At 42.1% G+C, this 13,257-nt stretch overlaps 1 protein-coding gene across 6 annotated transcripts; it reads left to right on the top strand.

Moving 5' to 3' along the window:
* Positions 1 to 615: 615 nt before the first annotated feature.
* znf318 (zinc finger protein 318) lies at positions 616 to 12,958 on the top strand. 6 transcript variants are annotated; one of them, XR_014126340.1, is made up of 14 exons: positions 616 to 1,065; positions 1,316 to 1,431; positions 2,500 to 3,076; positions 3,285 to 4,635; positions 4,740 to 4,843; positions 5,414 to 5,513; positions 5,624 to 5,919; positions 8,554 to 8,718; positions 8,871 to 8,961; positions 9,580 to 9,698; positions 10,052 to 12,184; positions 12,280 to 12,367; positions 12,461 to 12,490; positions 12,605 to 12,958. XR_014126340.1 is itself a non-coding variant. In XM_081724255.1 (12 exons), the coding sequence occupies exons 1-11, from the start codon at positions 793 to 795 to the stop codon at positions 12,167 to 12,169; spliced, it is 5,310 nt and encodes a 1,769-aa protein (XP_081580381.1). In that variant the 5' UTR covers positions 616 to 792; the 3' UTR covers positions 12,170 to 12,184; positions 12,280 to 12,958. The 6 variants fall into 6 exon arrangements, 3 of the variants coding, with proteins under 3 accessions (XP_081580381.1, XP_026858339.3, XP_081580383.1); XR_014126341.1 differs by having other exon boundaries at positions 10,052 to 12,367; positions 12,605 to 12,638; positions 12,723 to 12,958; XR_014126339.1 differs by having other exon boundaries at positions 10,052 to 12,367.
* The last annotated feature ends 299 nt before the right edge of the window (positions 12,959 to 13,257 follow it).

The raw sequence follows: 13,257 nt of genomic DNA, 5'->3' as shown, positions 1-13,257 counted from the left end.
GAGCATTTGAGGAATAAAAAATAGTGCAGACTAAGAATAACTGGGTGTCGTCATTGTTTTGTAAATCATAAGACATACATGAGCTGTATGATTATTTTAGTGCTGGTAATTTTACCTAATTTTGGCATGTTCGTAAATGCTTATATTCTGTTGTGATAGAGCTTCAGGAACAAACTTTGTTGCACACCCTAAAGAATAAAAACACCTATAAGGAATTAATATTGTACACAGGAAAAAAATGGGCCTGTTTGTCACTGTATGCGTGAATAGCAATCATGTATGAAATCCTTAAGTTGTTTATTAACTTGCATTTTTCATGGAAACCATTCTGGCCTGACTGACGTTCCTTTGTACTGAATTCCCTACCAAATGTAAGTCGGTCTACATTATGAATTGCACTGGGTCATTTCTAAATCGCCTGCAGACCAACCGAGGTTTTTGTTTGTGTTTAAATAAATACAAAGTTTACATGCAGTAAACGCTCAGATTTCTTTAGCATGCTGGCCGTAACGTATAAATGTACGAGAATTAAATAATAAAAATAAAGACTTATATTCTCAGTATTTGATTGGTCCCCCTTGACACCACGCAATTTCCTGTTTAGCTAGCCGAATGGCGGTGCAGGAAGCAGTTTTAATGTTTCCTCATCTGCAATGAGTGTTGTGTCTATTATAAAGTTTTGTATAGGGCGAATTTTGAATTCAAACTACTTATATGCAAAACATAATCATACCCTAGATCGTTTATCTTAGGGAGCTGGAACAGGTTTGAACAAAACAACAGGCACGCATAATGTATCGCGGTGGTAGGCCGCATCGAGGAGCGTATCCTCCACCGTCTCGCGGTTTTGGTCCCCGCGGTCCGCCTCCTGGACCCGGACACTCTTTTCCTCGCGCTCCTTACCGTGATGATCACGGGCGAGGTAGGAACGGTTATCCCCATGGCTACCATGGACACCCAGAACAGCATCGGCGGTCGCCACCCAGAAGGCGATATTCATCACCTAGAAGAGAGCTGGGTGAAGAATATAGGGGTGATGGGCCTCCCCCTCGAGACTACAGTCATGTAGGCTAAGTGGATTATTGAAAATTCCTGAACCAATGAATGTCGTAGGATGGCTTATTGCCCAATGTATCAGAAATAATTTTATTTGTTCTTTAATAAATGCAAAGCTTGCATGCATTATATACTCAGATTTTCTTAACATGAAACCCATGAATGAAGAAAAATCCATCACTGAGAATAATTATTTTGTATTGTTTAGTATTTTTGGAAATTTGTCTTTCTGATGTTTGTTTTGGCCTTTTTCCTACAGAGATATACCCCTTCACCCCCTCGTGGTGGTCTCCCGCTTGATCACAGTCTTGTTATAACTGTGGGCAATGAGCTGACAAGTTTGCCTGAGAGAGGAGCAGAGATTCCCTATGCTAGGTAAAGACCTTTTCTCATTTAGTAGTCTTGTACAATTCTGGGCAAGCATCAGGGTAGCCCCGGCGAAAATTATGCAACATACGTAATTGGATTTTGATAATTTTGGGGTCTACATACATGTATGGAAACAAATTAGTAGTCAGAGAGTGCATGGAAAACTATATTTCCACACTTCTTCCGGTGTGTATATGTCAGTTTGCTAGTCATTTTATAATTATGTCAGTGAGGTTGTACAAACTTCTGTATTAAGTAAGGTGCAGCCACTTGCTGCTTTCACTCAAAAACATCCCTTATAGTCTGTAAATGAAAAGAGAGAGAAGTGTGCAAAACATATCCCTTGGATAGGCACTTTATAACCTGGGAATAGCTATGTTACAATAAGAGTTTAAACCACTGGCATACTAAGTCAAAATATAAATGGGGGTGGTGGCAACTAAAGGAATGCAAGTTGCCTGCTAAAGGAAAGATACTTTACTGCTGTGGGAGCATTCTGAGCTCCTGGTGTTACAATGTTATTTGTTGCCCTATGATTTTTATAGGTCAAGCAACAATTTCTCCAATTATTTGTTGTTTTGTGAAATCAGGTCATTTAACCATTTCAAACTATTGTAGTGTCTGATGTAATATTAAATGCTTTCATCTTTAATATTAAATAAAAAAAAAATTAAATTGATAAAAACAAAACAAAAAAAAACAAAACAAAAAAAAATCCTGCACTGATGGAACTCTCTCAAAGATGATGTTATAAATGGGCAGGAGTCTTTGGTGTTGTGTTGTAGCACACCTAGAAGGGTTTGGCAGCACTGGTCAGAGAAGGGCTGGGCTGGTCCGATCTGTAACCTGTAACTGTTAACAAACACCTCTGTTGACTTGTTGACATGCATGGAATTTCACCATTGGTCTCATTCTTAATACCACTGTCCCATAGCCAACCTCCAGAGATCTTAAGGCATCCCTTCCTATGTTTTTTGATTACAAGACAGCACAACTGGTATGGTATGAAAATTTGAATACTTACAGATCTTGGTGTGAGTGCCTAAACTTAAAAGTATTTTGTTTCCGTCACAGAGACTATTCCCCACGCCGGTTGAGTTATGAAGGCCCCGATGACCGCGGGTCAAGGAAGCGCAGTCCTAGCTGTGGCAGGAGCAGAGGTCTGAGCCGCAGTCCAGACAAGATGCGCGGCAAGAGCCGACCACGCAGCCGCAGCCGCGGTCGCACCGTGAGCCGCAGCAGGGCACTCAGCCGTGGACGCAGCAAGAGCAGACCCCGGAGCTGCAGCCGGAGCCGGAGCTGCAGCAGGGCGCGGAGCAGGGCGAGGAGCAGGGCGAGAAGCAGGGCGAGGAGCAAGAGCCACCTGCGCAGCCCAAGTCGCAGCAGAAGTCGCAGCAGGGGGCGGAGTCGTGGGAGGAGCCTGGGGAGGGGCCGGGGGAGGAGCTGCAGCCGCAGTGGCAGTAGTAGCAGCAGCAGTAGTAGCAGTGGCAGCAGCAGTAGCACTGCTGGCAGGAGGCGGAACGAAGACTTCAGTGAGCTCGAGATGGCCCGGCGGCGCAAAGAACTGGAAGACATGCTGGCAATGCCCACTAAATCTATTCTGAAGAAGAGAGTAGACTCCTCAGAGACCGATTCTCCCATGATAACGCAGGTAGGTTTTGCTTTATGTTTAAGCAATGGAATCACTGAAGTTGCAGTAGACTGTTGGGTCAAGCTTATTTAGGCAGTCATCATATTGTATTTATAGAGAAAGCATTCAGAATGTATGCTTTTCTCATGTGTCATAGCTGGGATGCTGTCTTGCATTCTTCTGCCTATGATTGGTTCTTATTTAAACGCTTACACTTAATGTGTTTCAGAATAGTGATTCTCCACAAGGAAACCCTGGCAGGGGCCTTTTGCAGGAGGCTGAACATGTATTCAGTGCGATGACCAAAAACATGGACCCGGACATGTTGGCATCAGTGCTTGCACAGAGTTCCAACGCCAGTGTTATTGAAGAGCTCATAAGCAGACTCCAGCCTGCCAAAGAGAGTGATCATGACTTTCCGCTTCCTCCTGAACGGGGCAGCCAGGAGAACGCAGACCTCAGCCAGCTTTTCAGTGTCATGGCAGAGGCGGTGGCCCCACCGCTAGACAAAAAGAAAAACTTTCTAGACATTGAAGATGAGGAGAAGTTTCTCTATGGGGACGAAGAGGAGGAGGACAAATTTCCAGCTAAGGGGTTGCCTAAAACGGGACAGAGCAGCTCGTTGGATGCCTATGGAGAAACCAGAGAAGACTGTGCACTTTATCATGAAGCAAAACCGGTAATAAATCAGCATCATGATGTGCAGAGTCAGGAATATGGAGTGTCGACTTGTATTCATGGACATTCTGTGGAAGATGGGGCCAGCCATTCAAAAAGAGAGGGTAAGCATCGAGACAGCCACAGTAGTTCACCTCCACCTGAAAAGATTCTTAAGGAGGAACTTGAGCATTACCCACCTGGAGTTGGGCCTAACGATGCTAAAGTTAGAGAGGAGGTGGAGGAGTATGAGAAGATACAGGACCTCCTGAAGACTATTGGCCTCGACCTGGGCATGGCCGAGATCAGCAAGATGGCCGCCAGGACCCAAGAGCGCCTCCACGGCAAGAACCCCGCCAAGAAACCACCGGCACGCCACCAGTTGGACAGGAGACACAGGAGTCGCAGCAGGAGCTCAGGCAGCACCAGCAATAGCAGCAGGAGCTCGAGCAGGAGCAGCGGCCGCAGTCGGGAGAGCAGCCGTGAGCGCACGTCCAGTCGCAGCAAGAGGAAGTCGGTTCCGACGGAGAGGCGACCGTCACAGTCCGACACGCAGAGCCTGAGAGAGGGTCGGCCCGCCGATGAAGGGCACTGGCCTAATGCAGCTCCTAAGCCTCCCGATGTCATCAGTCCTGGGACTAATCCTTTCTCCACTCACTCCCTCCCAAGCCGTCAGATCCCTTCCTACCCACAGCCGCCTCACCCGCATGGGGTTATACCTCCTAACTACCATCCTTCTGGCTATGACCCGTATGGCAACTATATGCCATACATGCCCCAAGGATGGCCCATGTACCCACCTCCAAGCATGTCTATGCCATCACAGAGTCCCATGGATGAATATAACTCTGCTGCCATAGAGCGACCCTACCTTAAAGTTATTGATACAGGAGGAAACGAAGGACAAGAGATGGATAAAAAAGGTGAACAACTGTATAGCTTTTTGACCTTCCGTAGTTAAATGACAATCAAAAAGTTTTAGCTGTGCATGCTGTGAATCTACTGGATGTTCTGTCTCTCTCCGTAGGATCAAAGGTGGACCCTTTACTCAGCCTGACGTCTAAAGCCTGTAGCAGTGGCAATCAGAGGAGAGTTACTGAGGAAAGGAATACTGCTAGCCAAAAACAAAAGGTAATTACTGGATCTAGATTTCACTGGCTAAACTTGAGTTAGTGCTGATTGTGTTTTTGTTGCTGTTTTTTATTCTTTTTTTTTTTACGTTATTTTGAATGCTGTGTATATTTTTGTACTTTAGGAAGTGGCATTGTTCAGTTTTCCAGTCACAGCTTAGGCCTAGTGTTGCCATGGTAAATTTGTTTGTTTGTTTGTTATGACTGCCTGTATAGCTGCCTTCACATTTGACGTTTTTATTTTATTTTATTCACATTTGACGTTACAATTTGTAAAAAAAGAAAAAAAAAAAAGAAGCACAATGAGGGAAGGGTTGACATTGCTTTAGATAGCAGAGCTTTAAAACATTTTATTCTTAATCCCAATGGTATGCCTTCATTCCCAAAGCCCCAGAAATGTGTGTTTCAGCGTACATTTGTACTTCACTGCTAATAGTCCTTAAACAAAACATGTAGGCAGCTACTCCAGTAAGCCATTACTCCATAGCTTCAATGCAACAAATCTAATGTTGGCTTACGCCAAATTGCCACTCCTCCTGTTTAAGTCCTAAATATGGTTCTGAATGGCTAGGTCATCGAAGAGCTTGAGAAACTGAAGAAAGACAAAGAAACGCGACTGAAAAAGAAAGATAGTCTAATAAAGGAGCTGGAGACGTTGCGTAAGCAACAAGGTATTTTTTCCCTCCACTTAGAGTAATGCCATGCTTATATTAATTGTGATGGAGGTAATTGGTAGAGGCCCTTTTGATTATGATTTTTGTTTCATCGCTCGATACTTCAGGGGAGCTTCTGAGAAAGAAGCGAAGGGAGAAAGATGGACACAAGGACCCCATCCTTGTGGAGCTCGGTCGACTTCAGGAGGACGTGATGGCCCAGATTTCCAGGCTGCGCGCTGAACACGAGGCAGCTGAAAAGAAGCACGAAGAACTGGTGAAGGTTGCGTCAATCTTGGGGCTGGACCCCAAAAACCTCAGGGGCTCGGGAGACCACGAGCACCCACCTCCTCACAGCAAGTCTAAGGATATGGCCAGAAGTCCAGAGAAGTCTAAAGGTTCTTCCAGCGTCCCTGCCAATAAGGTAGAATTCCTTATGCTGCTACAGGATAGGCCCAGAGGACAAGTCCCCTTGTAAATCCCATCCATTATATAACTGGTACATTTAATTAGTGGGGACAGATGTTTGTAAATTAACCTCACGTTTTATGTCTTATGATTAGTGACAAGTAACGTAACATGTTAGGAAGAATTGCAGTCCTCTGAGAAGCTTCTATAAACTACACAGAAGTAAGGCACAAGAAAAGAAGTAGAAACATTAAAGTACTACACAGGAATGCACACTTTACAAACACTTAGCAATATATGCAGTATGCTTTTATAAATGGTATCAACATATTGATTAATTTTCTTCAGCCTGTTTTGAAATTGTAAATATTTTGCATTTGTTGCTCCAGTAACAATTTCAAAATTCTAGTTGTTACTTGAGTAATAATTCCAGATGTCTGGGAGTATATTTTGCAGCAAAAAGTAGAGAGCGCTACAGTTGACTGTTCATATTTGTTGCATGTCACAAGTGGTACATGAGGTTATTTGTGCAAGTTGTCCAGTAAAGCCTTTAAAAGTATTGTGCAGGGAATCGAAGGTGTGCGCCACTGCTCCCGACTACAGAGGGAACATCGACGCTTCTCAGATTACCTAAAGGCGCAATGGCCACCTTCTATTTCAGAATTAGAATTTGTATACGAATTAGACTAGATAGCTGCATTGCCTTTATAGGCAGGGAATAGGATGGTGTCCTCTGCATAGACACGTTATTTCAGCAAGACTACAATGTTTCAACCCAAAGCTTTATACTATGACTATATTAACTGATGCCTTTCACCCTTCCTTTGCTGAGTTTGTGAATTTTATAAATTAGTATTACAGTGTTGTCTTTTTTTATAGTCCCACTTTATTCTTCTACATTTACGCGAGTGTGTAAAAAGCAGCCATGCATGGCTCCGGTACAGCCTTATCTTGCTTCTGGAAAGATTTTCTCTTGCTTGCTTCCTGTTCATGTCAGCTAACAATAAGCACATGTAAGAAAAGCAAAGAGAAAGTATGTTATGAATGCCTTGACAAACAAAAACAAAACCCTTTTATCGAATCTATCGAAGGTAAAAGAAACATTCGAGGTTTCGAGCATGAATGCACGTAGCACGCTTGAGAACATCTGGCTCAAATGCAATCACATTTTCTGGTTGACATGAGCATTGCAAATCAGGAAGAGCATGTCAGCTCACTAATATTTACAGTACATTTTTGAGTTGAAATACAGATCCATGTCTCTTTAAATATTCACTAGAAATTAAACATAGCCGTTTTCATTTTTTATGAAGGTGACAACAGCTAGATTAATTTGTCTTCTGAAAAGACGCTATAGTCACATAGATGTTAGTCACTTTTGTTGACATGATAATTTATGAAGACTTCAGTGTATTGTGCAGGGACTCTCATGTCATTGCCCCCAACAGCAGAGGGAGTATTGACATCTAAACGTTCAAGGTAACCTAAATTTCCTGGTCTGGGTTTGGAATGTGTATACTAATCATTGCAAACTGACTAAAGTAAATGGCTAAATAGTTCAAGTGCACTAGTAATTACTGTAATATTGCAGCGCTAAAGGTTTTCATTATCCAGTGCGTCCAGTATATTTCGGGTGATGGCAAATAAAGCTGAAGAGGAAACCCTAATAGGGGAAGACTAATACATTACATCCATCCAACATTAACATAACAGGTGTTTGACAATTGGTGAACTTATGTTCCAAGTAATTTCCTTAAAGTACTCTAGTCAATTTGAGTAGTTAGAAAGATTCTTACTGAAAGTATATGTGATTCTGACACGAATGGTTCCCATCTGAGTAATGTTCTTGTCAAGTTCAAGTTCAAGTTTGGTTTATTCGTCACATACATAGTCATACACAGTATAACTCGCAGTGAAATGGTGGCAGCAAAGCTTTTACTGTTGATCTTGAAGAACTGAGTAACACTGGATATTACACTGGATATTACACTGGATATTACACAGGATATTACACGGGATATTACACGGGATATTACACGGGATATTACACTGGATATTAATATTAGAATGCTCGTATCATAGCCATTCAGCATAAATTAAGAGGTAGTGTCTATTAGCTACACTGCTGATGACTGTGCTGTGTGGACAGTAATTTATATTTGGAGTAAGTGTTTAGAATTCATTTGATGATTTCTGGGAGCTTTGTAAACTAAATATGTTGTCGGCACTTTCATTGACAAAAAAACGTAAAAAAAAAAAAAAAAAAGGGGGTGTGGGGGCATAAAATAGAAGTGACTGCCAGGATCTGCTTATTACTACTGATAAATGCATTTTCATTTGGCTTGTATTTGAAAGTCTTCCAATTTAAAACCAATAGACAGTTAGTCAAAAGAGAAATTAGTAAGTCTGTGGCTAACTCCCTCGCAACTGGAGCACAGATGGCCTAAATTTCAAAGGTAAGACTTCTTTGTCAAACTTCAATAATTGGGAATCAGGATTGACTTTTTTTCATAATTTATTACTCCTTACATGAAATTTCTTTTTCAAATTCAGGTGCCTCCATATATGTATGTCTTGTTGCTGCTCTGCTTTCATTTGGTGTCATTACTTTTTTACTGATGTATTGTTTGTCCTCCCTGAATTGGACTAGGGCTCCAAGTCCTCTGCAGCACCAGCATGTGGCCACGCCTCCAACATCTCGGCTGAGCTATTTGAGTACTATGACGCGGGAAACCACTGGTGCAAAAACTGCAACGTTACTAGTGGTTCCATGTTTGATTTTTTCACACACTTGCACAGCAAAACACACAGGAAGGTATGTGCGCAGTCTGACAGAGGTGTATCTCACTCGTTGGCTTTATTGAATTTTTATTGTTTTTCTCATGCAGTTTTAGTTGAGTCTTCATGTCTTGTTTTAAATAAATGTTCTTTGTAAAATTAGTCACCTATCCTGCATTTGGTTTAAAGACTCTAGATCCCTATGACAGACCTTGGGCAACAAAATCTGACAGTGAGAAAAAACGGCCTACAGGTGAACCGATTTCTAAGCCAGCAAAAGGTAAAAGCTTTTTAATTGACATAGCAACAAGCTACTATAACTAAGGGCTGTAGAAGCAGAAAATTTAAGTGGTTAGATAACTGCGCACCTAAATGCATGCACGCACACATGAACACAGACAAACACATACACATATAATGAATGAAACAGAAGGGTAATAAAAATTACACAATTTTTCCAAAGAAACAAGATGATGTGGACAGAGGTCCTTCATCGGTCCATTTTGTGTGTATAACATATCAAGGACCTCTGTCTGAAATGTCCTGTTTCTTTGGCTCTGAGTTCATTGGAAACCTTGTATACTGCACTGAAACCATGTATACTAAATTTTTGAAGTCTTCACAGTGCACTGCAGTTACTCCCTGGAGAATACATATGTAGCTGTATATAGATATGTACAATTACTTTTTGAGCTAATCAAGTTTTCTAAATATATGCAATAAAGATGCAGTGAATTTTCAGACTTTGTAAGGGGGAAAAAAATGTAGGTTTACTGGAATAAATTTTGACACATTGTATTTCTCTCATCACAGGAACAAGGAAAGGGTAATTCATCATTTTAATTTGTGTCTTTATGGGTATGTTCTTTCAGGTTTGTTGTGCTTCTTTCTCTTGCAGGCTCTGAGTTTTTGATTCCTGTGAAGGGCTTTTTCTGCCAGTTGTGTGGAGAATTTTTCGGCGATCCTATTTGCGCAGAGGCCCATGTCACGTGCCATGCACATAATGAGAGATACAAGGTCATTTAAGCAATACTTCTCAAAAATGCTTCATTATGGGTTTTTTGGTGGTAGACCTAGACAACCGCATTTTCTGAAAGTTTTACAGAAGATATTGCCATGTTTTCCTCATAAAAGGCTTAAATCAAACTTCAAATGCAACATTTTAAGATTGTCTGGTTTTGACACAAATGTTTAATAGCCATAAAAGCCCAAAGTTGAGTTTTGTGTTTTGATCATGGCAAACGAGGCATTGTTACATGTGTTCCATACATTATACATATTGTTCTAATATAACTGGTAATGTGGCACTCTGATTGTGAGACTCAAATAATGTGTGTTTTCTTATCATTGCTCTCTTATTTCTTCCATAGAAACAGTTGCGTGAGAATCCTCTCTATGAGCAAAGGAGGAAATTGGATCGGCAGGCAGGCATGGAGAGCGAAAGGAAGCAGGCTGAGCACAAACGGAAGCGTGAAGATGATGACTCCCAGGATGAGCTGAAAAGGTCCAGGTCCAGCAAAGACGAGGGGAAAAAGCCCAAGTGCAGAGATGGAGAGGAGGACAGAGCTAAGCACAGCAAGCTAGAGGAACAAAAAGCAAAGTGTATCAAAGACGAAGAAAATAAACCCAAACACAAGAAGGACGAGGATCAGCATATGAAATTCAGGAGGGATGAAGATAAACAAAGATTCAAGAAGGAGGAAGATGAGCGGACCAAATTCAGGAAGGAGGACGAGGAGAAGAGCCGGCACAGGAAAGAAGAGGAAGAGAGGTACAGGCGAGGGAAGGAGGAGGAGGAGCGATATAGAGGGGAAGAAGAGAGATTTAGATACAGGGATGAAAATAGGTACAAGTACAGGGAGGATGACGACAGGTACAGATACAGGAAGGAAGAGGACAGGTTCAGGTATGGGAGAGAAGACGAAAAGAAGTACAGATATGGGCGTGAGGTTGAGGAAGACAGGAGACCAAAGTACAGAGAGGAAGAGGGGGTAAAGTGGCCAAAGTCGAAATGGGAGGATGAGGATGAGGAAGACGAAAGGTCCCGATATGGGAAAAAGGAAGATAAAAGTGAGAAAGACAAGGCTGCTCGGCGCAAAGATGAAAGAGAGAGTTCTAAGAGTTCTGCTAAAGATGTCAAAATGGAGCCGGAGAAACCCAGCGAGCCTCCGAAGGTTCTGTGTGGGCCAAGTCCGGCTATGCTTGCAAAGCTTCGTAAAAAGAATGAAGAGGCTACTTCCCGTCCTGCCTTTGGTAAATTCAGCTGGAAAAAGCCCGAAAAGACTGCACTGGAGAAGGAAGCAGAAAGAATTGCTGCACAGTTTATAAAAGAAGATGAAGAAAGTGCTACAGATAGCACAGCACAAGGGGCAAGCAAAGACTCTGAGGACCAGGATGCTTTTGCCAAGTCTGTGGCTGCCGCCAAGAGCATTGCCATCAAACTGTCTGGCAAGACGGTTATTCCCCCATCCCATGAGTGGGTTGCATATAACCAAAATAAAATTCGCCCTAATTTACCTCCCCCTTCCACTTTTCTGAGGAAGACCAGTGTTGGACTGCAGAACAAACCATCTCCTCTGAACACATTCCCCTCTGCTGGATCCACCACTGCAGCAAGCAGCAAATCTCCTGGACCAGTGACTAAAAACCAACCGCAGAAAGCGGTGTTGACGGCCGATCTGATCTCCAAAGCATTTGGGGGTGAAGAGGTGCAACTAAAAATTAGTGATAAATCCTCAAACACTACACCTGCTTCAAGCTCCTCACCACCAAGCTCTGTGCCACCTGCAGCATCCGCAGTGAAGGAGGTTAAGAGTATCCCACCACAATCTCCTGTCGAATGCATAGTGAGTCTCGAGTCTGACGTGGCTGCTCCTGGAGTTCCAGAGGAGGAGCAGAAGCTAACGGTAGTGGTCCGCCCACCTCCTCAACTCCATACCAACGCAAATGACTTGTTTTCAAAGTCAGAAAAGCCTAAAACGAGCCTTGCTGCTGCGAAAGCAAAAGACTTGTTTGACATTTTCTACAGTGACAGCAGCACCATGGTTGGCTCCAGTGTTTCCAGTACTGGCAGTAAAGGAAGTGCAATGTTTCGAGGTATAGATTCAACAAAGGATCAACCCCATAAGACTAAAGACCCAGCTGAGGTCATAGGATCAAAGCATGAAGAACAGTCTAAGGATACAGAAGCAAAACCTCAAGCACCAACTATGGACAAAGGCACCGTGGGCAATGAACACTCACTTAAAGTCTCAAAAAATAAAGAGAACAGTGAGAGTATGGAATTGAATGAATCGGGCAATCTTGACTGTGAGGCCAATTTGGAAATTTTGGAGAACATTGGGATTATAGAAACAAGTGATGACCAGGGCAGAGAAAACCCTCTGGACACTGCGGAGGCTATGACTGTTTCATTCTCACCCCCACCAGGTTCCTTCACAGAGCACCTGAACTTGGATACATTTGAGTTCAATTTCGAGTCTTTGTAAAGGACCTTCAGACAGGTCCTCTGAAAGTTTCAGTAAGGTTTGATTTAGTAAAATTTTAATTTGCTTTATTCAGTCCAGATGTTTCATGTTGTTTCTTAACCTTTTGGCAGGTAATGCCAGTGAAATGATGGGCTGACAAGCACTCATTCTGAAGTTAAGAAGGAGATTCACCTGAAAGAATGAGCACTTTCCCGTCAAGTAATGAATCATTAATACACGTAAAATGTTAAAACAGTACCATTTTATGTACATGGTTTTGAACTCCCTGCTTTGTCCTTGCTTTATTTGCAGCTGAAACGATTCCTTTTTTAAAAACGAAAGGTAATTAAAAATATTACTTTGTATAATGTGTTTAAGTTCAGTTTAAGTTTTGTCTAAATCCATTCCTTTCATTTGTCTCTCACACTTAAGTAAATAAAAGATATCTTAATACAGGAGCCAGAGATAGAAGCTCAGAAGAGAAAAAAAGGTGTGGAGGTCATGCTGCGGAGACAGAATATCTTGGAATACATTTGTTCTAACAAGTTCAGCATATGATGTTTTCTCTTCACAGCTCTTTCCTACATAAGGCGGCAGATCTGCATACTGTATTTTCATGTCTTGGATATCCATGCTTGCTTTTTTATCCCATAAAAAAGAGAGAACTCTGTATTATTCTCCAAATATTGTCAGTTTCAATTTGAAAATATTGTTCTGTAGTTGCTGGTGTACAAGGTCTAGTTGAAATAAATATCAGTGGCTGCCTTTTTGTGGGTTTATTTCCCCAATTAAAATGCATGTTTGAAATGGGCTGTACAAAATGTCCTGTTTTTGTATATTTTAGAATGTGTTTACTGTATTGGTCTTGTAAACACAAATTTTTCATTTATCTGCTCTGATGCACTTGGTTCAATTATGAACTTCTTTATCTGATGAGTTAAGTCAGGTGTGTTGGGCAAGAGCAGCATGTGACTCAAGCAGAGGAAGGTGCTGTACTGCAGAACTGGAGAACACTGGTCATGAAAATGAGTCATTTCTGCTGCCAGTGGTGGATAATAACTCGTGTTTTAGTTAAGCATCCGCAGTGCATAATAACTGCATGCATTAAT

This window comes from Electrophorus electricus, chromosome 12 (genome assembly GCF_041902795.1).
Source record: "Electrophorus electricus isolate QZ-2024a chromosome 12, ASM4190279v1, whole genome shotgun sequence".
NCBI classification, from domain to species: Eukaryota; Metazoa; Chordata; class Actinopteri; order Gymnotiformes; family Gymnotidae; genus Electrophorus; species Electrophorus electricus.
The sequence above is the reverse complement of the archived record's forward strand: the minus strand, read 5'-3'. Positions and strand labels throughout refer to the sequence as shown.

Coding starts and splice junctions, on each gene's coding strand:
- znf318 (XM_081724255.1), top strand. CDS start 793: ATGTATCGCGGTGGTAGGCCGCATCGAGGAGCGTATCCTCCACCGTCT. Junction 1,432..2,499: donor GCAGAGATTCCCTATGCTAG/GTAAAGACCTTT, acceptor TTTCCGTCACAG/AGACTATTCCCCACGCCGGT. Junction 9,699..10,051: donor CACATAATGAGAGATACAAG/GTCATTTAAGCA, acceptor TTTCTTCCATAG/AAACAGTTGCGTGAGAATCC.